The sequence below is a fragment of the Epinephelus moara genome, chromosome 11, assembly GCF_006386435.1.
Source record: "Epinephelus moara isolate mb chromosome 11, YSFRI_EMoa_1.0, whole genome shotgun sequence".
NCBI lineage: Eukaryota > Metazoa > Chordata > Actinopteri > Perciformes > Serranidae > Epinephelus > Epinephelus moara.
This window is the reverse complement of record NC_065516.1, coordinates 18,412,704-18,434,328: the sequence shown is the minus strand read 5'-3', so window position 1 is coordinate 18,434,328 and position 21,625 is coordinate 18,412,704. Positions and strand designations below refer to the sequence as shown.

General features: G+C 41.8%; 2 protein-coding genes across 4 annotated transcripts; one reads left to right on the top strand and one right to left on the bottom strand.

The window, feature by feature from the left end:
- Nucleotides 1-2,919: 2,919 nt before the first annotated feature.
- armc1 (armadillo repeat containing 1) lies at nucleotides 2,920-13,141 on the bottom strand. Of its 2 annotated transcripts, none has more exons than XM_050056837.1 (7): nucleotides 12,939-13,141; nucleotides 11,803-12,011; nucleotides 10,971-11,062; nucleotides 8,345-8,537; nucleotides 7,654-7,770; nucleotides 5,949-6,023; nucleotides 2,920-5,308 (listed from the first exon to the last, which is right to left on the bottom strand). In XM_050056837.1, exons 2-7 carry the CDS (start codon nucleotides 11,962-11,964, stop codon nucleotides 5,117-5,119), a joined length of 831 nt encoding a protein of 276 aa, XP_049912794.1. In that variant the 5' UTR covers nucleotides 11,965-12,011; nucleotides 12,939-13,141; the 3' UTR covers nucleotides 2,920-5,116. The 2 variants fall into 2 exon arrangements, with proteins under 2 accessions (XP_049912794.1, XP_049912793.1); XM_050056836.1 differs by having other exon boundaries at nucleotides 11,803-12,014; nucleotides 12,939-13,140.
- Nucleotides 13,142-13,452: 311 nt separating this feature from the next.
- Nucleotides 13,453-19,760, top strand: mtfr1 (mitochondrial fission regulator 1). Of its 2 annotated transcripts, none has more exons than XM_050057195.1 (8): nucleotides 13,453-13,545; nucleotides 14,514-14,622; nucleotides 15,255-15,353; nucleotides 16,108-16,256; nucleotides 16,794-17,029; nucleotides 17,194-17,455; nucleotides 17,552-17,732; nucleotides 18,309-19,760. In XM_050057195.1, exons 2-8 carry the CDS (start codon nucleotides 14,587-14,589, stop codon nucleotides 18,354-18,356), a joined length of 1,011 nt encoding a protein of 336 aa, XP_049913152.1. In that variant the 5' UTR covers nucleotides 13,453-13,545; nucleotides 14,514-14,586; the 3' UTR covers nucleotides 18,357-19,760. The 2 variants fall into 2 exon arrangements, with proteins under 2 accessions (XP_049913152.1, XP_049913153.1); XM_050057196.1 differs by having other exon boundaries at nucleotides 13,454-13,545; nucleotides 14,517-14,622.
- The last annotated feature ends 1,865 nt before the right edge of the window (nucleotides 19,761-21,625 follow it).

The following is a 21,625-nucleotide window of genomic DNA, read 5'->3' as shown; positions in this document are numbered from 1 at the left end:
CCACAGATATTACAGTCTGAGGTGAGCGAGGCATGTTAATGGTTGCGGTGTGTTAATGGTTATGATGATTCTTGCTCAAACCGCCCTGATGGAAATGCAGTTTCAGTACGGCTCTGGATAGCATTAGGAATCTTAGCATCTAATTACAAACAAGTGCTTTCATCAGATGTTTTCAGATTATAGTCTGGACCCCACACTTTATCATTTGTTCTCCTTGTCAGGCTTACTGTCTCTCTCTAGTGGTGGTTAGTGAGAAGTCTGAGCTTGGAGGCCCTACAGGCCTCTTCGACTGCAAAACACACACCCAGATACAAGTTTGGTCACTGTGAATGATTCGTATTTGTAAACACCGTTTGTGGCACTGCAAGAGACACATGAGAGCAATTCTGAAATGTAGACAGAAGACAGTGAAACATGATAGCTATAGCTTTAACTACATGAGGCAAAACGTGAGATTTGAAACTTTTAGGGCAACATGGACATAAAGCTAAAAAGAAAAATGGAAATTTGAGCATCTAACATTCCCTGACACCTGGGTGAACTGCAACCAAATGAGCTTTGAGGGGAAATTATATTGTCCAAAAATATATGTTTCCATTTTAAGATTGCACTAGTGCAGTGGTTCTTAACTGGTCCAGCCATGGGGTCCAGATTTCTCTTTAGCCATTAGTTAAAGGTCCACACAGTTTAATACATTTAGTGTCATACTTGAGTTTGGCCACGTTGTCGAGCTAGTTTGCTGTCTCTGTCAAGCAGCTGTCTGTATGTCAGTCACTCTACAGCAGGAAACAGCACTTCAAATTTAAGTGGACCTGTTCATGAGTGGCTTGTGGTCCATTCGGAATAGACCTGAGACCCCTTTTGGACCACGACCCACCAGTTTAATAGACCATTTTATGCTACTGATATGATAATAATATGGTAGCATACATGTACACCCTTTGTAGAGTATCAAACTTCTATTCTTAAGAATATTCAGATGTTGGAATTGGCATGTGAAACTCTGACACAGACAGCAGATGAGAGGACAAAAGCAGTCCGACCAGAAATGACAGCAAAACGTGTCTCAGCATAGTTCTCTGTTTGGCTTAGGCACTGTGTCAAAGTCTAATAATAGTCAGGAGAACCCTGCTGTTTATTCTGGCATCATGTTGACTAAAGTGTTGGTGATATTCTTCTGCAAACAATCATGCATGTAAACACAACAGAAATATGACACAGTTTATGGACATGACCTCGATCATCTTCTCTTACCTCCATATATAAATAATGTAATTATCATGACAGGCCTATCAGTTGATACAGCTCAACTGGATAAGTTATCTGTCTGCTTCACTGAACGTTTCAAAAGTCAGCTTTCAAGTAACTCAATGATTTACAAGCCGTGCTAATGCTGGACTTCTTCATTCATTTGAACAAAGACCTTGATTAAAGGTCCAGTGTGTAGGATTTAGAAGGATATATTGGCAGAAATGGAACATACATTTGTTTTCATTAACCGTTTATATCTACATAGCAAGTGAATACTTGTCCACGGAGTCCGCCATGTTTCTACAGACAAACCAGACACCATACATAGGGCCATTCACATTTTCGCACCTGCCATCTTAGTGAGCAGCCCAAATGCTTCATTCAGTGATTTTACTGCTTCAAATCATCTCGTCTGTTTGTTTTGGAGAGGAAGAGACCTCTGTGAGGACTTGGCTCCCTGTAAAACTCTCCTGAGCATCTGGCTCTGAAGTTATCAGAGAAAAAAGGTGAGCACACAATTAGCAGGCGCTGAGCTAGCGGCCTGTCTGTGATGAGCCACACAGTGTTGGAGAAACAATGATTTGTAACATGAAACTACTTTATTCATTGTCTCTATCGGTTTTAATCACCTGAGGTCTCATTTATAAACACTGCATACGCACAAAACGAGGCCTGAAAGAGGCGTACGCCACTTAGCATACAAAAGTTGTCATCCACCAAAACTTGATGGGAGAAACTTTGACCCGTGCTTATGAACATTTTAGATACAGGAAATTGGCGATGCAGACGGTGAGGTGGAGGCCTGTTGTAGAAATTGGTTCATTATTTTTTGGTGCACGCCATTTTTGTCTTTTGTCCATACGTACATTTCTAATATGGATCCTACGCGTTGTTTTAGAAATGAGACCTCTGGTCCGATTGTTTTGGAGAGGAAGAGACCTCTGTGGTTAATTTAACTCCTGACCAATGAACACTTGAGGAATTCTAACCAGGAGATCACGCTTAGCACATAAGAGAACTTATGGCTGGTTGGAATCTGCAATCCTCACCACTTAATGCCACTGAATCCTTGCCTCTTTAAAACACTACAGTTTGGGCTGTGCTGCAACTTTTTTAAAAATATATCTGATGTGTCCAGGATAAATGTGAAGTTGTCTTTTGTGTTTTGGTGTAAAAGGTAAGTTAAGGTTTAATTTAAAAAGGCCTGAGCATATTAAAGAGTCAATATTGTCATTAAACAGTCTCTCTAGTCACCTTCCATTTAGATAATACAGCAGGGCAGTGAAGGCCTGCTTGGCACTGCATTTCATCGGAGGCTCAGCAGTAACAGCAGCAGCATCAGTGGCTCCAGGGCCTCCAGCTGGGGCTGGCTGCTGCCTCTGCCTGCCTACCAGCACCAAGGCTGGGGGGAGGTGGTGGGCAGGCCACAGGATCGCCCTGGGGCACCTCACTCATGCACCAGTAAAGAAAACCAAATTTCTACTCTCTGTTGGCTAAGAATGGTCCCTGCCTTCAGCAATTTGATTTGAGAAAGTGAGGTCTGGAGCACTGGTGTGACCACTGCACATGCCATGAGAGTGCAACACTGGGAAATGATAGGTCAAGATTATGTTATCATATTCAGCATAACCAGCTGCAAAAACTCTGCTAAAAATAAAAAGCACCAGACACATTTTGATTTTAAGTTTATCATCGTTTGCATTAACAGTGTAAGGGAATCTACAGCTTTAACATCTGCGTTACATTATATTACATCTGATGACAGACACATGAAGTCTGTACACATAAAGTTAAATTTTTGAGGACTTACTTTGTGGTATGTCGTCCTTACAGATGTGGTTAATCTAACAGCGGTGGGTAATTTACAATTGAATCAACACATAAGAACAGTTCTAAGAAACAATGTTCAAGTATTTCTCTGCAGTATGAGCTGTCACCAAATATTAAAAATGAAATTACAAGATGCAATTTAGAGATTAAATCTGTGCAAAAACGGACAAATAAAGAAGAAATTTTAATACTGACGAGAATCCTGACTTTTAACTAATAACTTTTATTCAAAAACATTATTTTAAAGGCTGATCTATGATGACTACACTTAATGCAAAACATTATTATTGCTTTTTCCAGAGAATAGCCACCGTCAATTCAGATTACTCAGGTCGTTCTGTGCCATTCCCCTATCCGTTTGACCTCAACCAACTGTGACATCTCTGCACCATCAGAACAATAAAAGTCGCCCGGTCAGCACTGTATATAATAATCATTAATGACACTCACACAAGTCAGAGGAGATAATAATTAAACCTGGTGTGAGTCACGGGTTGTAAAGACTAAAGAAAAGGAGCTAAGAGCGTTAGCATTAGCTGCTGTTATCCTATTTTGTGACATAAAATGCAAATGAGTATTACAAAAACAAAATTTTCCTTCACATGTAAGGTCTGAGATTTTAGGGAATCAGGCACCATATACAAAATGTACATAACCACACCCTTGTTCCAGTATCCCACTACTGCTCATGTGACAGCATTAGTGAGTCCTCTGTACTGTATATGTGTGTGTGTGTGTGTGTGTGTGTGTTTGTGTGTGTGAGCGTGCACCAACATGATCTTTGCTTTAAGGACACTGCTGGCTAAACTGAAAACTGAACTAAACAGGTGAGGCTACAATACTGTTAAAAAAAAAAAAAAAAAGATGTCCAGTGGGAGTCTGGGTAACACGGGGAAACGTTTGACAAGCAGGCGGCTAACAGGTTTGTCTTCCACATGCTGAGTAAGAGTTTTACTAAAACTACAGAAGACTGTAACGCTGATGTGAGATAGAGGGCTGAAAGCAGAGGTAGCCTAAAGTCTGTGCAAGTAACACAAGGAGCTGTCAGTCAACTCACAGCTTCTGCAAGCTCACATTGGGTTTTTATTCCTGCATTATAGCATCATCAGAGGAGTCCAGCCATAGAAACATGTCTATGAGTCCAGCTAAACGCAGGGAAGGGTGTTATATTGATCAGCTAAGGAGTTCTTCTTTCAGGATGCAACAGTATAATGCATGTGGGCCAGTGGCTGAATGGGCTGCGGCCTCTTGCTGGTGTCTAGTTTTCTATTTCTACTATAGAGACGTACCTCAGTCAGCTACAAGCTATGGGAGGCTGGCTGCTGCTGCTAAGGGCCACCTGGGAGCGTTACATCTGACATGCTCGGAGCTCTTAAATTATTTGAATGACTGATGGAAAAATATTAAAGTAAAATGTCAAAAAAGGCACACACAATAGTCACAGATCTAGGCATCAGGCAAGATTGGCACAAAAGACTCGTAGCATGCTAATAAAACTGAAGGGGGAAGACAAAATTAATTAGAAAATTAAAGATGGAAATAATGTATCGTAAAGAGGACAATTTGAGGAAGCAACCAAAAATCATGCACAAAAAAAGGAACTTTCAACGTAATCAAAATCAGCCTCAGAATAATTAAATACGCCTGCCACATTTCAACTCTGTCAACGCAGCCATACACATTTCCAGAATGCTATTTGGTTTCGGCTGATTTGAAGTCCTCTGGCTATGTCTTGTGAGATACATATGCAGCTAGTATATAGTTGTGCACATATAGCCAGTAGTGGGATTTGTAGCTCAGTATATACACAAGTTTAAGTTATTGCAGGTTCCACTTGGCAGTCCAGCACTTGTCGCACACATGTGGCCGGCTTCTGTGTGCTTAGCGGAGAGAGAGGGGGGAGTCTAGACTAGTGTAGGGCCGTGAGGCAGGGCTTAGTCCGGGGCGAGGCTGAGAGACGCTAAGGCTGCAGCTGGATGGTACTTTAGAGGAGACAGGGAGCAGAGAGAGAGAGAGAGAGAAACACAGGAAGTGGTCACCAGTAAAAGGAGCGTGTCAGGAAGTTGGCAGCCGTGCTGAGCCAGCCCATGCCGTCTGTGATGGAGCCTACGCGCGTGACGGCTTTGTCCTGCTCCTGGGACGGACTCTCCTCCTCGGGCAGGTAGTCTGGGATGTCGGTGTTCTCCTCTACCGGCACCACGGAGCCCTCCTGGAATGGCAAAATCAGCTGTGCAAACACAGATCATATTTTTGTTTTAATTACCAGAAGAAACAATAATTTGTGTTAATATCATCAAAATTTGTCCAAAAAACCTGATTTATGGAATTCTAAGACTAACATAAAGCACGGTTGTTTGACCACAGAGCCAAATAATCATCACGTGGAGACAGATTACATGACTGAGCCAGCTCTGACCCCTGCTGGCCGCAAAATGTATGACTATAAATGTGCCCAGTGCCAATTATTTCTCATTATTTGAGCAACAATTCTTTACAGTTTATTGTAGAACAAACACTTTGGACTCTCATATTTTTGTTAGCAGCTTCAAATTCAGCTCTGTTACATTTGTGCTGCAAATCGGTAACACTGCTGTAAAAAAAGGTGCAACGAGGGACTGGTCATGTGTTTGGCAAAAAGAAACTAGCCTACAGGCTGAGGCAGAGATGTGACTAGCTAATCATGTCAGTGTGAATAAGTCTCAGCCACAGGCAAGGGCGGCTACACTGCCTGTACAGCGATACACACAACATACAGTGGGCAGGCTGATCAACTGGAAATGAGTCTTACATACAGCAATTTAAAGTAAATCAAGACCTTACAGTTTGTTTCTTTCCCACATATCAGTCTCTCTCTCAGCTGTCCTTACCTCTCCTCCATCGTCAGTCTTCACCACCTGCTGCGCCTTCATTACTTTGGTGGAGTTGATTGCTGTGCCCAACGCCTGTGAGGGGGGGGAGAACAACTTTTGTGATCATTTGTGATGCTTTTTATTTCTGTCAGCTCAAAACATCACCAGAACTCTTGGTAAAGCAAATGTTAATGCTAAATACTGCTGCTGCTTTCAGTATTTTTGGTACCAAAACCAATATCAAAGTTATGCCCAAGACATCCAACCAGTTGGATACAGTATATATAAGTGTGAGTGTTAAAGGTCCAGTGTGTAGGATTTAATGGCATCTAGCAGTGAGGTTGCACAACTGAAACTTATTCCACGTGCCAAGCATGTGGGAGAACTACAGTGGCCGATGTGAAAACGCGAATGGCGCTATCTAGAGCCAGTGTCTGGTTTGTCCATTCTGGGCTACTATAGAAACAACATGGTGGACTATGTGGCAGACGACCCACTCTGTCTGTAGATATAACTGTGTCTTTCTAAGGTAATGGAAACATGATTCTTATTTTCAGGTGATTATAAACTAATGAAAACATAGTTATGAATATTATATACAAGTTCTGCCAATAGACGCTCCTAAATTCTACACGCTGGACATTTAAGAGTACATTTTTATCAGTTTTAGGCAAACCTGAGCTTTTCTGATTAAGCTTGACGACTACTTGCAAGTTGTACATACCAGTGATGAAGTTCATATCTAACTTTTGTTGCATTTGTTACTTTTGCAGTGACTGAAGGGAGCAGATTCCTCCTCTTTTAATATCAAAAACAGGCAACAGCACAGCAACCAATAGATGACAGTGACATTTGTCTTGCTATAGATGTTTCCAAGTGTTTTAAAATGTTATTACGTCAAGTTAAAATACATTAAGTGTAACAAGTTTCACAGAGACTGTGCTATAGGGCCGCAAGAAAGTCCCTTTTGTATGTTGCATTTATATTTTTACACAGAGTCAAATAACAGCAGCATCATGTCGCTCCAGTGTGTGATTTTGGAAAGTATGCCGGCATCGTGGAAGCAAAAGAGACATGACAACGAGACATTTAACACAACCAATAGCGTTTGCCTATAGTGTGACATATAACATACGTGTCAGCAGTGCTTTCTGAACAATAACAGTGGCATAACATGGCAACAACAATCATTTACCGTCCCTGTTATATGGCAGTTGATCTCAACTTCTGCTCGGAGGGTTAGAATCTCCCGGACCTCATTGTTTTCCCAATTTGTGGACATTTTCGGCTGCTGTTCTTCGAGTTAGCTGCGAACTGATGCTAGCTGCATTTTAAATCTCCCAGGGGTGGGTTGCACACATAACATGTCGTCAAAACGTCACACCTGTCCTGCTCCTGCTGGCTGTCCCTTTTATAGACACCGATTCGGCACTGCTATTATCACAGCTGCCAGCTTAAAGGTGACAAAGTCTTTCCCCCCATTCTCTGATTGTACCTTTTATAAAGAGCAGTGCACTGGAATAATGGCGCCACATTTCAACCAAGAACAGGCAGTTCAAAAGGGGCTACGGACACTTGACAAAACAGTGTTGTCTTTAGTAATCAATCAGGAAAGGTACAGATAAAACACAGTTTATTCTTTAAATTAAAACTGGGAAGCTGATGAAATAAATAACTGGTTCTAAGTTCCTGGATGAATTTCTGCATCAGGACAGACATTTACCTCAGCTTTAAGGTCAGAGCGGATCCTGACAACACATCTCTTGACAGCCATCTGGAAGGTGAAGCTGATGACCCCTCGAATCTTCAGCAACGCCTCCTCACAAAGGCTCCTTCGAGTCTGATGACAAACAGGATACAGTTCAAAGGCATGACTAGAAACAACAAGGCCAACATGACATGGGTTAATGGCACGAGTGCAGTATGGCTGGAAATGTGGATGCTGCAGATTCAGCAACAGTTTAATCAGGTCAAATGTGGCCATAAAAATATATTATAAAACATTATATTGCTAAATACAACATGCTCTTGAGAAACAGAGTTTACATGTCTATGGTTTCCAGCTGCCACAGCGCTGTGTGTTTGTGCTGTAGTGATAGCGATGCAGCCCACCAGAGGCCGTCTGTCTGCTGTAATGTAATCTGGCTAGGTGCAAGCTTCCTGCAGAGCAGCATTCAGGTTCAATCTCAACGTCCTGCTGTTCAATGGCTGACATTTACAACATGACCCCTCCACCCCCTTATCATGTGCCAGATAGACACCGCTAAGCCACACTGACAACGCTGTGATAATGACAGCAGCAAACACGATAGCCCCAAAAAAGATTTTTGTGCATTAACAGACATTTGGTGTGTTTGAGCATGACGGATGAGTGCCAGCATGTCGTGTTAAGTCCTGAATGTGTGATCACTCACAGGATCATCCAGTCCATCAATGTGCAGCACCACAGTTTTGGCCCTCTTGTTGTTGGAGCCCAGGAAGAACTGGGCTTTACGCTGGCAGGAGGCAGCCGCTGCCTCGGCCTGCTCGGCCTGTTCTTTACCAGCTAACTGCAAGATCTCATAGATCTCAGAGGCCAGCAGTTTGGTCTCCCCGGGTGACGTACTCCTTTGGTGACAGAGAGAGGGTAAAGAAAGGGAAGAGGGGGAGACAATCAGTAAAAAATATTACTTACATTGGGGGTTTTTTTGGGGTGAAATGTAGTTTATGTACACACAAGTGATCAGTAGCATATTTGTAGGTACATCTGTAACAACACTAAAGGTGCAATGCAGTTCAGTGTAGGTATGATGATGTAAAGAGTAGGTAACCTGAGTCATGTGCACTTTCAAATGGTCACACTATTGTGACAAAATTCTTCTGTTAAAGGCGAGATAGCAAACCACTGCCAAAGCAGACAAATTATGAAGCCTGTATGCCTCTGTCTGTGTGAGAGAAGAAGTTTAAATTGTGCCTAAACTTGAAATTAATTAAGTTTCCATTTCATAACCTTCAATGGATGAAGCCTGAATCTGACCATGTCCTTCCTGTTCTAACGCTGGAGATGTAGCCCTGAGCTCAAGGATGCCGCAGTGACAGACAATGCAGCTGGAGATTGACAGGAAATGAGGAAGAGACAGGGGAAAGGGCCACAGGTTGGAATCGGACCCAGGCCCATGCAAAGGACTCAGCCAATATAGGGCGCACACTCTACCAGGAGAGCTAGAGGTCGCCCTGCAAAGACTAACGTTAACCAAGTGTTATATTGTCTCTGTGGAGCTTAAATGAAGTGTGTTTCATGATGAGTTAACAAGGTAATCAAGCTAGTCTTAGTTCAGAGAAACTTGGACTGGTGTGTGTCTGTATTTTTATGTATAAATAGTTGCAAGAATACTCCCTTTCCCTTTCTGTGTTTATTGTGCTGTTTAAAAAGGTAGTGAAGTCTCTGCTAAAACTACAGAGGATACCTTTCTCACTATATAACACTGTAACATAAACTCAGCAATCCACAATTTCTCTCTAGCAGCAAGGCAATCGAGACGGTGCACTGAAAACGCCTCTCCATGCTTCATACTTTGTGAGTGACCTTAGTGAGCTGCCACAAGTCAGTTTGTTTAGACTTAAGTTTAGATACACATAAAAATGGCCACTGCTCTGACCATCCTGGTATGTTGGTCTGAATGGGAGTGTCCGTTCAACTCTCTATTTCTCTGGTTCACACTCATGATAATTAAGCCTATTCTGCACTTCAGTCATGTTTTTACTGCCCGTTTAGCAAAAAAAAAAATCCACAGCAGAGCATAATATTTTAGTGGGCCGCAGCTTTCCTTAAAAAAGCCACATGAGGTCAGTTGCAGTTGCGGATATTTTGTGAGGGATCCTGAGATAAACCTGCAGGCTACATGGCTTCATATGTCATCAAGTCATCACTCCTTCCATAGTAACCACATACGACATCAGCTGTCTGGCCTGGGTGCCCTCTGGGAGCCTGGTGCTCTCCAGCACCATACAACACATCCTTACTCCAGCTCTATGGAAGGCAAACACTCTCTCGGATTGATTTCATCATCTATTCTTTACGTTCATGCACTGCATAAGAGGCCACGTCTTCCTGAGCTTCAGATCTTAAAAAAATGGTATTCACACCTGTTTGGTGCAACTATGCTGGACGGCCCCCGTCAGCCATGTGTTCCCACTCTGTCCAGCTATGATCGACCTCTACCCAAAGTCAGATTGACTGGACTGCGAGCAGGGAAAGCTGCTGCCGTTACTGCAGGGCTCCTCTTGATGCCACGCCTGACTAGCTGAAGTGACTGGCGCACTCCAGGGCAGGCAAGAGCTTTGCCGCAGGAGAAGAGGGGGGAGGGGGGGGAAGCATAATCATACAATCTACAGCCGGCCATTTGAACATAGGTCTATTTCTATCAGGGTGCTGATGATGACCAGCAGCCACTTAGCAAAACTGCCACTGACCCTCGGGTGGGACCAGCTATCTGGAGCAGAACACCTCCTCAAAGCAGACCTGCCTTCGACACCACACAAGTGACCAGAGTGGGTTCATCATGCTCTTTTAGGACATTAAAATTGTGTACAGTGCTTCTAGAAAAGCTCATAAACGATACAAGACCAGCAAGCAACAAAGAAATATGCCTGAAATATACCATGTGTGCAAAATGAGCCACCTCTGCAAAACAACCCGCTAACTCAACGACAAAACAAAAGCAAATATGAGCTCACATCAGTAAAAACTCGCAAGTAGACTCATCGAGAAAATGAGAGGTGGCAAGATGCATTAAAATCTATAAGATGCAGAAACAGCAGTTTAACCATTTAGCACCCTGCTCTAATTCAACTTTAATCACATTCATCCTGACATGGCAAATAGAAGGACATCACCCTGCCTGGAAAATTTGCAGACTGGCACACATTGTGCAAAACAAAAGAAATCCTAGGTTAAGGTTTTATGTAAAGAAAGTGCACAGTGAGCATGTGTGTGTGTGTGTGTGTGTGTGTGTGTGTGTGTGTGTGTGTGTGTGTGATGAGGTGGTGACAGGGACTTGCTTCTGCATGACATTCTGCAAACTCAGCATCATGCCCAGCTCGCCCTTCATCTTCTCCCTGTTGGCTCGACATTCTGCCAGGTAGCGCACGGCCTGCAAGGACAAGGGCAAGCGTTATCTATCCGCCGCTGAAAGCTGTCAGACCCTTTGTGATATCACAAGAGAGTGAGGGAGCTTTTAGAATGGGCCAGCATGTGCAGTGGTGAAATATTACATAACCCAAAATAAATACACACGCACCGACCCCGTGTTTACACTTCACGGGTTACCATCAAGGAGCAACTGTTACATAAAAGCACTTAAATGCGCACTCACAATACAAGTCATGTACTGTACGGGAGGGTGGTGGAAGTGGGGAGAGGTTGCTATATCAAGACTTTGTGTTGTGTTTACACCACAAAACAGACAGCAGATGTCACCATTGCACAGTGTTTTTAAGTATGTAGCTGTTTTAAAGTCGCCATGTATCAGCATGTGACTGGGACACAGTAGTAGGAGAAATGGCCTTCAGACGGTCACTGAGGCCGGCTCTAACACTGCTGAACAGCAGGGGGGGCAAAATATGACATGAGCAGAAAACACCTCAATTACAGAACCAGCAGGGAGCACTACTGCTTATTCAACCAGGACTACTTTAACCTAACAGCTGCTGTAGATATTTCAAATAGATTTATAAATATTTCATTTCTTTCTTTGTATGGCAGCACTGAATATTCAGCCTTGTGTAGTCAAAACTAGTTTTCTTCTTTTTCTTCCACCACCAACTATCTGTGATGTAAAGTTCTTTATGTGTGAGCACATAAAGAAAATGTAAATATTCGGATGCTGCTTACCAATAGTGCAGAGTAGACGACCTGTGGGTTGGGGTGGTCCAAAAAAAGGATGAGACCTGGCAGACAGCCTTGGTCTTCTACTATGGCTCTTCGGTTCAGGGGGTCTGCAGCAAGATCTCGCAGCTGGTTCACCACGGCCAGTGCATCCAGCTCCGCACTCATGGTGCCTCTTGTCTTGATGCCACGCACATTAAACCAACCTCTTCACTCTACTGGAAAAAAGATAAGGTAAATCAGGGATCTCACATCATAAAAACGAGGGCTTCAGCTAAACATTCTTTCATTATTAATCGACCTGTAGATTGTCTAAATTAGATGTAAGGACTACAGTTTGTCAGAAAATGGTTAAAAGTGACTATCACGGTTCCCCAAAATCCAAGACGACGAATCAAAATGCTTATTTTTCTGATCACTCATGAAAAAAGCCACAATATATTCAGTTTACAGTAATATGACACCGAGACAATCAGATTTTTACATGTGAGAAGCTTGAACCAGTTAATGTTTGGCCTTTTATTTTAATAAAGGTCATTATTATTTGATTGTCAATGATTGCTCACAAATAATTTTCTATTAATCAACTGATCAAATTGATCTGTGGTACCATTTGTTGCAAAACTACAAATAATTTGATGCAGGAAACAAACCAACAAACATAACACCCCAAAATGTATTTTAAAACCACTTTGGTGCAGAAAAATGATGCACCTTACAAAGTGAGGTGTCAGTTGCATGTACTAGTGCCAAACTTTTACAATTATCCCATTGTCTTACAGCACGTTTCACTGATTTTGGGGAGTTTTTGAGGCTGTACATCAGCAATAACCTCCATCCATTGTGCTGCACAACCTGACAGGTTGGTGACACCTGTAAAGTTACTTATATGCATTGTTAGGACATTTAAGAACATATATTTTAGCATAGTTTGTTAAGCTAATTCTGAAAGCCATACGGTTTAACCCCACGCATACTACTAACAGAATCACGAAATCTTCGTAACCCAAAATACAAGTACCCGTTTTTGCCAAAGACACTTTCTACGACCCCCAACCTCACCTCAAATCACGCCCTGTGGTACAGAGGCGATTCGGCAGCTAAGCTAAGCTAGCTAACGTCACTTGACAATTACAACATACCTTTCTGTCAGTTTTTAGTAACACCATGAGACAACCCCACTCGACTTAAGTTACAACAGATGCGACAACGACGTCACAAAAAGTCCCGATGCCACCACAAAACTGTAACAGGACAATTTAACTAACGCTGGGCCTGCGCCTCTTTCTTTACTATGGTCCCGTCGCTAGCAGCTGTGCTCACTGTTTGGGTTTTGTGGCACATCAATGGGTACAGCTGTTATGTGAACGCAGACATCCCAGTTTTCCATAAGAATCCCAGCATGTTAAAGCGGACATATCTCCACCGGCAAACGTAGGGAAGTATAACGAACATACACACGATTTATGGTATTTGATTGGACGCTATATTTTGATTGACAGATATGATACCAAATCATTAGATAGTTTTGTTTTGAAGGTGAAATCCAATTGGTTAATTTATCTATCAATCAATATGGCTAACCAATGGTGGCATTCCATGGCTACAACCTATCCATTGTAATCCGTATAATCCCATTGGCCCTAACGTGTATTCCCTGAGTGTTCCCTGTTTAGTCACCGCCTGCTGCAGATGTCCGTCCGTTGACAAGGTGGAAAAACTTGGAGTTGTTTGCTAGCGTCAGACTCGGTAAGTTAGTTTCAAAGTCACGCACTCACACAACCGATTATCGATTATGGATATAACGTTAACACAGTTGAATATCAAACGTTGGGGGTAACCAGAACTGCGCGTGTCTTCAATGTATCCTAATACATTTGTCAGCGGTTGTTAAAGTTAGCTGGAGTTAGCTAGCCTGCTGTCCCTGTTAGCATATAGCCATATAGCCCGCTAAAGTTAGGATTCGCCGGTTTTATTAGCTTTAATTAGCTTAGCCAGCACATTAGCCTGTCGTAAACCCCCTAACATCTGTCACAGAGCTGCCACTGACTCACTGTTATTCGTTTCTTGGTATATTGTGTAAGTTCTCAGCTCGCAAAACAACAAACAGCGGTAAATGTTAGCTTGGAAACGTTTGCTCGCATAATTATGGTGAGACATGGATGCTCTCAGTGGGAAATTGCAGTGTTATAGCAGTCAAGTGACAAGTCAAGTTAACATCGCAAAACAAACAACACAAAAGGCATTAAGTACATTAAACCAGTTATACATCTCTGACTATGCTTTATTTGTTTATGCATCTTTAGCTAACCATAGCTACTTAGCCTTAACTCATTATCCTGCTGTATGTCTTTTTATTATTTGCATAAGTGCCCCTGCTTAAATAGAAGCTTTACACTTCTTAATAAATATTATTCATGTGAAGATTATAACTTTCAATTACTTTGTTTCCACTGACAGTTGTGTTACATGCCGCACTTGTCAGGAAAACTATTAGATAAATCGTATTAGCAATGGTAATATTGGACAGATAACTGTATTGCTTTTCAATTTTAATATCAGTCTATACCACCAAAGGCTGATCCAGAGTGTATGCCAGTTGTACAGGAGCATCTTCACACACCTTGCAGAGGCACAAGAAGTCATTGTTAGTTTTAAGTTTTGTGTTTAAGATGATTCTACCTGAACCTCTTACTCTTGCTCTGTGTTTCCCCTAGAAGACTGTTTGGTGATGATGCCCTCTGTGTTAAGGCATGTGTCTATCTGCGCTTGTGAAACACATCAACAGAAATGAGTAAAGATAATCCACAGATCGAAATGGACCTGGTATGTGACAATTTATGTTGATGTCTGACTCAGTGAATGTCTGCTGAATGCACTGTTTTCATACATTTCAAAATGTGATTTCATTGTCTTACACAGACCTTTGCACACCTCTGTGTTGTGCCTTTGTGTTGCTCTCACCTGAAAGCTCCTTGTTAGGGTCTCTTATGTGCAAGATCTGAGAGATATTGACCATGGATGGACATCAATTTGGATCGATATACTTAATCAAAGGCCAACAATCCAATATCAGCGTCGAAAAGTGAAAACATTGATACATATAGCCACCTTGACGATACACCTTTCTTTCAAAATTCTCATTGTACATCTGAGTCACCATTTTCATCTAAGCACATGAGCACACATCCCTTTCAAACGTTAGAACATTGCTAGCGGCCTAGAGCCAGGCAGATAATGGCAAGCAGCCAAGAAAAAGACAATGAGGCATTTACTTATGTCATCGAATATGGACTGCAGGCCCCGAAATTGAATTGAAATCATATTATGGACTTTAGAATTTCAGCAAATATAATTGTCAAAAAAAATCAATGTTAACTGTAATTTGCAGGTTGTGGCACATTATTTTTTTCTTTTATTAGTGATGTAAATGATGTGTTTTACATTTTGTTTCACAGGCTTTTGGATCAGCCAAGCCTTATGGGTCCTCAAGGAGTATTGTGAGGAGAATAGCCTCTACTCTTCCTCTTCAACCCTGCGCCAGGGTTCATTTTCAGGTGAGGGAATGTTACCACTATCACAAATGTATTTTTTATAATATTGTGTCATTTAACTGACTTGAACAAGCAGCATGTATATCTTGTGTTGTTGTAAGATCACGGCGTGTTGTCACATTTGATATCGCCCTGTCTCTCGTGACTGCTGGAGTCACAGTTACGTGACATCAAATCATGTACCCTCTCCCAGCTTTTGTTTACCTCAGGTCGTGTGACTGTTTTCATTTCTGAACCATAAACAGACAGGATGAAGTCATTGGAACAGAGATATTTTCTTATCCAAACAGCACTGACTGTGTGCAGAAGTTTTTAAACTGTTAACAAATCAACTTTTGAGATATTTCTGCTCAGCACCATGTCATTTTGAAAACTGAACTGCTTTTCTTTACCTTTCTGTCTCTTTCAACGCTGTGCGTTCTCTTTTCTTCTTTTCTCCTGTCTCCAGCCTCCCTCCCTCGCTCTGAGGAATGCAGTCTGTCTGCTTTAGGTCAGTTTCTTCAGCAACAATCTTGTGCTGATTTAAGACCCACAGAGCTACATTCTAACCTACCTCAACCTTTCATTAACACTATAGAGATCCCCTCACCTCCTCCTTCTTAACTACCCTCATTTCCTATTTTCTACTTGATTACCTCCTTTTATTAGTTGTTGAAATGCCGTGTTGTAATGTGTCCTGGTATGTGCTCAACTTTGGCATGTCTTTCTGAGTTTTTTTTTGTCCAAATGTTGAACATAGCTGTTCTCTCTCTGATAGCTTTATCCATACAGTGAGGAGGCTGGTGTCCTGATCAGCGCCAGGAGGCAGAATGGTTTGGTGGCCTCTCTGGCTGATGTCGGCTGGCTTGACAGGGATGAGGAGGATGATGATGATGATGATGATGACAACTTGTTTGGCAGACCCAGGTGAGAGCAGGATAATGATCTTGTAGAGCCAAAGTTTGGCTTGCCATTCCACAATCTATGCTCAGGACCAAGGGTGATTGGGACCTTTCTGTTAACGGCCCCCATTCTTTGGAACAACCTCCTTGAGGAAATCAGACTGGGGAGCTCTTTATCTTCTTTTAAATCCCTCTTAAAATCATATTTTTAAGTGTGCTTTAAGTTGGCTTGTGGCCTGTATTCACTCTTTACCTGTTAAGTCACTCCTTAAAACTTATTTATATACATTTTCTGAAATTTTATTCAATCAGTATTTTATTTGTATTGTTTTATTGTACTTAATTTACTCTCTCATATGTAGTTCGTTTTGTTTAGTTTAAATAACTATTACACTGTTTTTAAATTGTTTTTATCATTGTCTACTATTTTTTATCTTTGTAAAACACTTTGTTTCGTGAGTTAAATGTTATTATAATTATTAATTATTTCTTGGCTCACATCTTCCAGCAGGATAATTGCTAATTGCTAATAACTGCAAGTAATTCTGTCTTATTGAAACAGGTCAGTAATCCCACCAGGACTCGTGTTTCGAGCCCGCGAGCCTCATCCTCAGAGACAATCCTTAACCCGCCAGAGGTCACTACCGAGCCTGCAGCAGGAGACTCCGGACCCTCAGGGGCCAACAGTCGCCAATGATGAGGCCATTCAGAAGATCAGCGCACTGGAGACAGAACTCGCCAAACTCAGAGCTCAGATAGCACAAATTGTATTGGCTCAGGAAAAGAACACGCAGCCAGGTATCTCTTACACAAAACAGTCTTATCTCTTTCCTTGTGGCGTAAATGTATTGAGTGATTTGTTTGTTTGCTTCACTGCAGTGATGTAAAGTCTCCTGCAGATGGCAGCAGAGTTTCACATGTCACACAGCCTTAGGATTTCTCTTTCCTTTGTCTCACCTCAGCTGCTACCACAGGGACACCTCCACCTCCCCCTCCACCCTGTGGCACCCTGCCTCCCCCTCCCCCACCACCACCTCCTCCTCCACCACCACCACCACCACTCTCCAATCTCCAGCGGACATTTTCTGCCATTGACTTGATAAGGGAGCGCAAGGGGAAGAAGACAAACAGTCAGACACTTTTGGATTCAAAGCCGGCAGAAATCCCCAGCATGCTTGACGTCCTGAAAGACATGAACAAAGTCAAGTTGCGATCAGTCAAAAGGTGGGGGTCTGCTTAAATAGTGAATCAGACATGTTTGTATACCACACAAATAATCAAATTCTAATTGTTATTGTTTGTGAACTGTGTGTTTCATAGTCGTCCAGTGGAAGGTGAAGCCAAATTGAAGTCCAGCGATCCTACAGATGCTGCAGCTCTCATCGCAGAGGCCCTGAAACGCAAGTTTGCCCATCGGTATCGACACAACAGCGTCAGTGAACAAGGAGACAAGGAGGATTTCACACTTCAAGAAGTAAAACCTCAAACTGAAACCCCTTTGGTGAGAGATGTTACTGTGTACATGCCACAGATGCCACAATATCCGCCATTTATGAATTGTTTTTTGAATTACTCTATATAACATTTTTCATGAGGTGGAACTTCAGGGTTTTTATATTCTTTCCTCATTTTAGGAATCAAGTACATGTAATTTGACTGATCTTGTCTTAAAGGGACAGTTCACCCCTAAATTAAAAATACTTTTTTTTCCTCTTACCTGTAGTGCTATATATCAGTCAAGATTGTTTGGCGTGAGTTGGCTAATGTTGGAGATATCAGCCGTAGAGATGTCTGCCTTCTCTCAAGTATAATGGAACTAGATGTCACTCGGCTTGTGGTGCTCAAAGCACCATCAAAACACATGTGAAAAACTCTACAGCAATGTCTCTTTCCAGAAATCATGACCCAGTTACTTAATCCACAGACCTTGTTGGGAGCAGTTTCATGTAGCAACTATTTTCCTTCTACCAAACTCCACCCGTCAACCCTATCACCGTGTAGAAGGAAGTGTGCATCTACTCACGGATGAGAGGCTCATGCTTGTGACACTTATTCTGTCTTCTGTCTGTTTTCACAGTTTGGGCAGCACATGTTGAAAGCAACTGGAAAAAGGAAGTTCGTCTAAACAGATGATTCTGAGCTCGGGGTCCAGATGTGCTGCAGACACTTTGAAGTGCCTTATCAACCTTTTAAATATCAGCTGTTTCTGAAGAAAAACAAGGGATTCTGACTGAAGTAGTCTGCTCCAAGTCTCAGTCATCTCATAGTGTTGTATCTGATTGTCTTCTTGACCATCTGTTTTTGCACTTTTATAACTTATAATATTCGCTTCCTGTTTTACAGACATGATTTTTTTTTTAGTTAAACTGAATGTTTTTTTGTGTTGAATAGTTTAAATTCTCTGCTCATATCAGTGGTGAGTGAAAGTGAAGAGGCAACACTACAGAATCGTTTCAATGCTCAATCATAACTTAGGTTTTTGTTAAAATATTGCACGTAACATAGTTGGTCATGTTTGCATTCCCATTGTTCAGGGGGTCTGTGAAAGCTGAAGAGTTCTTCTACCACAGAAGAAAGGGAGCACTTTCTTGCTTGTGGAATATTGTGCTGTATTGTTTATACATGTATGATAGAGTAATTTATGATTGGGATCCTTCTATTTATGTTGTGGTTTAAGTAGGTAATTAAGATTTTAACACAGGTAATTATGCCGTAGATTTTGTTATTAATCATAAGAGGCTTTTAAACAAGTTTGTACTTTATCTGTTGGACCTGTGTGAGTTGTGTCCCAGGAGCCAGTCTTGCCGGGGCTTGTGTGTTCTTTGCTGGTTCAAATATATGCATCCCAATTTTAGTTGACGTTTATTTCTTTAGTATGATTTTTGTTTGAGAGCCAAAGACATTCCAGTGATGATCTGCGAGATTCTGCCTTTCACTGCCAAATATCTTTTCATATTCCTTTGTATATTTTAAATGTAGGATGACGCTGAAATAGTAAGAAACAAATATGGTAACTGCTGTACTGTTTCCAGGTTATAGGCGGTACAGGTGCATGTTCAGTGTTTTCTTGCTTTATCTTTTTTGATAAGACTACCCGTTAATCACAAAAAGCTTTCCCAGAACTTAAGACACACATTTCAACATCATCAGTAAAGAAACGCTGCATTGTTGTAGTTAACTGTATTGAAAACACACTTTAGTCACGGGTCCTTTTGTACCCGCTGTTATCAGTATTCCAAAGGTAAAAATGCTCCTGTGCCAGAAATCATCACATTTTCACGCCTCAGTTTGGAAAAACAAAGCGACTCCTCAAGGTCGTGTTTTGTTTTCAGCTCAAAGTGACTGACTGCACATTGTTTCCAGCTCTGTTCATTATGCCAGTGTGGTTGCTGCTTCAAGTCAACTCTACTAGTATTAGCTTTTTATAAGGGAAGGTGGACTGGATGTGTCAGTAGTCGAATTTTTGTAGAAGAGTTGTCTTCCATAAAAACTGTTTTGACAAATCTTTAAATTAAAGTTGTTCTGTCCTGATTTGCTATGGTGTACGTTTGTCATGTGAGTTTTAACCAAATGAAAGTCACCTGCTTTTGTATTGAATTGCCTGATTATACCTCTATTTACCCTCTGTCAGAAACACTCCACCATAACTTGTCTCTTTAAGGCCCTGCCTGAAAAAACCTGTTCCACTTGGTCAGCATTTACAGGTCTTCCACACCTGTGCTCTCGGCGTCTCTACATTATCATTGCTGCTGGTATAACTACACTTTAGCAGCACTTCTTTTTGGACCAGTTTTACTGGAATAGCATTTCTAGGCAACTGCTTGGGTCCATGTTTACTACCTGTCAGCTGATGTCATTCATAAACATTAGCTGTGTCTCAATTCAGGGGCTGCAGCCTTCAAAGGCTGCATTTGAAGACCGATTGCATCACATTCGTGCGACCAAGGCTGTCCCATATCGAAGGCTCCTTCAGATGCGGCCAAGAAATGCAGCCTTCTTTCCCAGAATTTGGAGGATGCAACAGATGAATCCTTCGTGGCCCAGTCTATTCCAAGATGCATTGCACAGTGGTGACAATTATACATTAAGTCAAGTTAACTAACAGTTGTTAACCTGCTACCGGTTAACTGTTGTTAACATTACTATTAGCTAAAAGCACACATCTTAAACAATCTTAATTTAATAAGTTATCCTGGAAACGGTCCATCAGCCTGAAACATATCAAACGGCAGTGTCTCCGGCGGTGACACATCTCCTCAAGTGTTAAATGAAAAATATTTATATAATAATCTCTGGGTCCATGATTTAGGGCTAACTAATTTGCTAGCTTACTCCTAGCACAGTTGTTTGCTAGGTAACAGTTTTGCTAACTGGTCCAGGCAAGAACAACTGGTGATGCACCCAGGAAATCCTCTGCAGACCAGACTGTCCCATTTGAGACCGTTCGGTTTTGCTGTCTACCAAGGACGTAGCCGACATCGACCGTGAAGGCTGCGTCCTTCAAAGGCTGCAGCCCCTGAACTAAGACACAGGTAGAGTAAAACATTCCAGCAGGAAATACAAAGGGACCCAATTTAAATGTTTGTTGGAAGTTTGAATCTAGTTGACATCACAAAGTCCTGACAGCTCATATGGAAGGAACAGTTTCTGAATATGGTCTGTGTGCAGCCTTTTGATACTTTTACAGTATTTATATAACACCTTTACCTGCTTTATACTAAAGGTCCAGTGTGTAGGATTTAGTGGCATTTAGCTGTGAGGTTGCAGAACTAAAATGTCTCCCATGTGCCAAGCGTGTAGGAGAACTACAGGGGCCAATGAGATGAGGAAACGTGAAGGATCCTATCTAGAGCCAGCGTTTGATTTCTCCGCTATTGTAGAAACATGGCAGACTGAAAAGAGTTATGAATGTACCATTTCTGTCAATATAGAAATATTGTTCTGACAGCAAAAGGACATAACGAGGGACATAGCTGGACCTTGAGCCGAATAAAGATGGCTGTCGGCGCTAGGGCTGCCTAAACACGCTGCAAACAATTTATAGATTTTGAAAGAATATTGAAACAAAGCAGTCTGTGACTGAGATACTGCCTTTTTTTTATCTCTGGAAGAAAAAGAAAAGACGCGGACAAGCACGAAAGAAAGAAACAAGCTGGACACTGAGCAAACAATTCACCTGTGGAAAATTGACCTGAAGGTATGGAAGGCATCCTGGGTCGCTATGGATTAATGAAATAAATATATGCCTCTATCCCACACACTGGACCTTAAAAAAAGACATGGGAATCTGACTTTTTACGACATGGAACCTTTAAAATGTTGCCTTGCCGTTGTGAGAACGGCTGGACTAGAGTGTTGAACTACCTGCTTTAAACGTGTGAAAGTCAAAGAGAC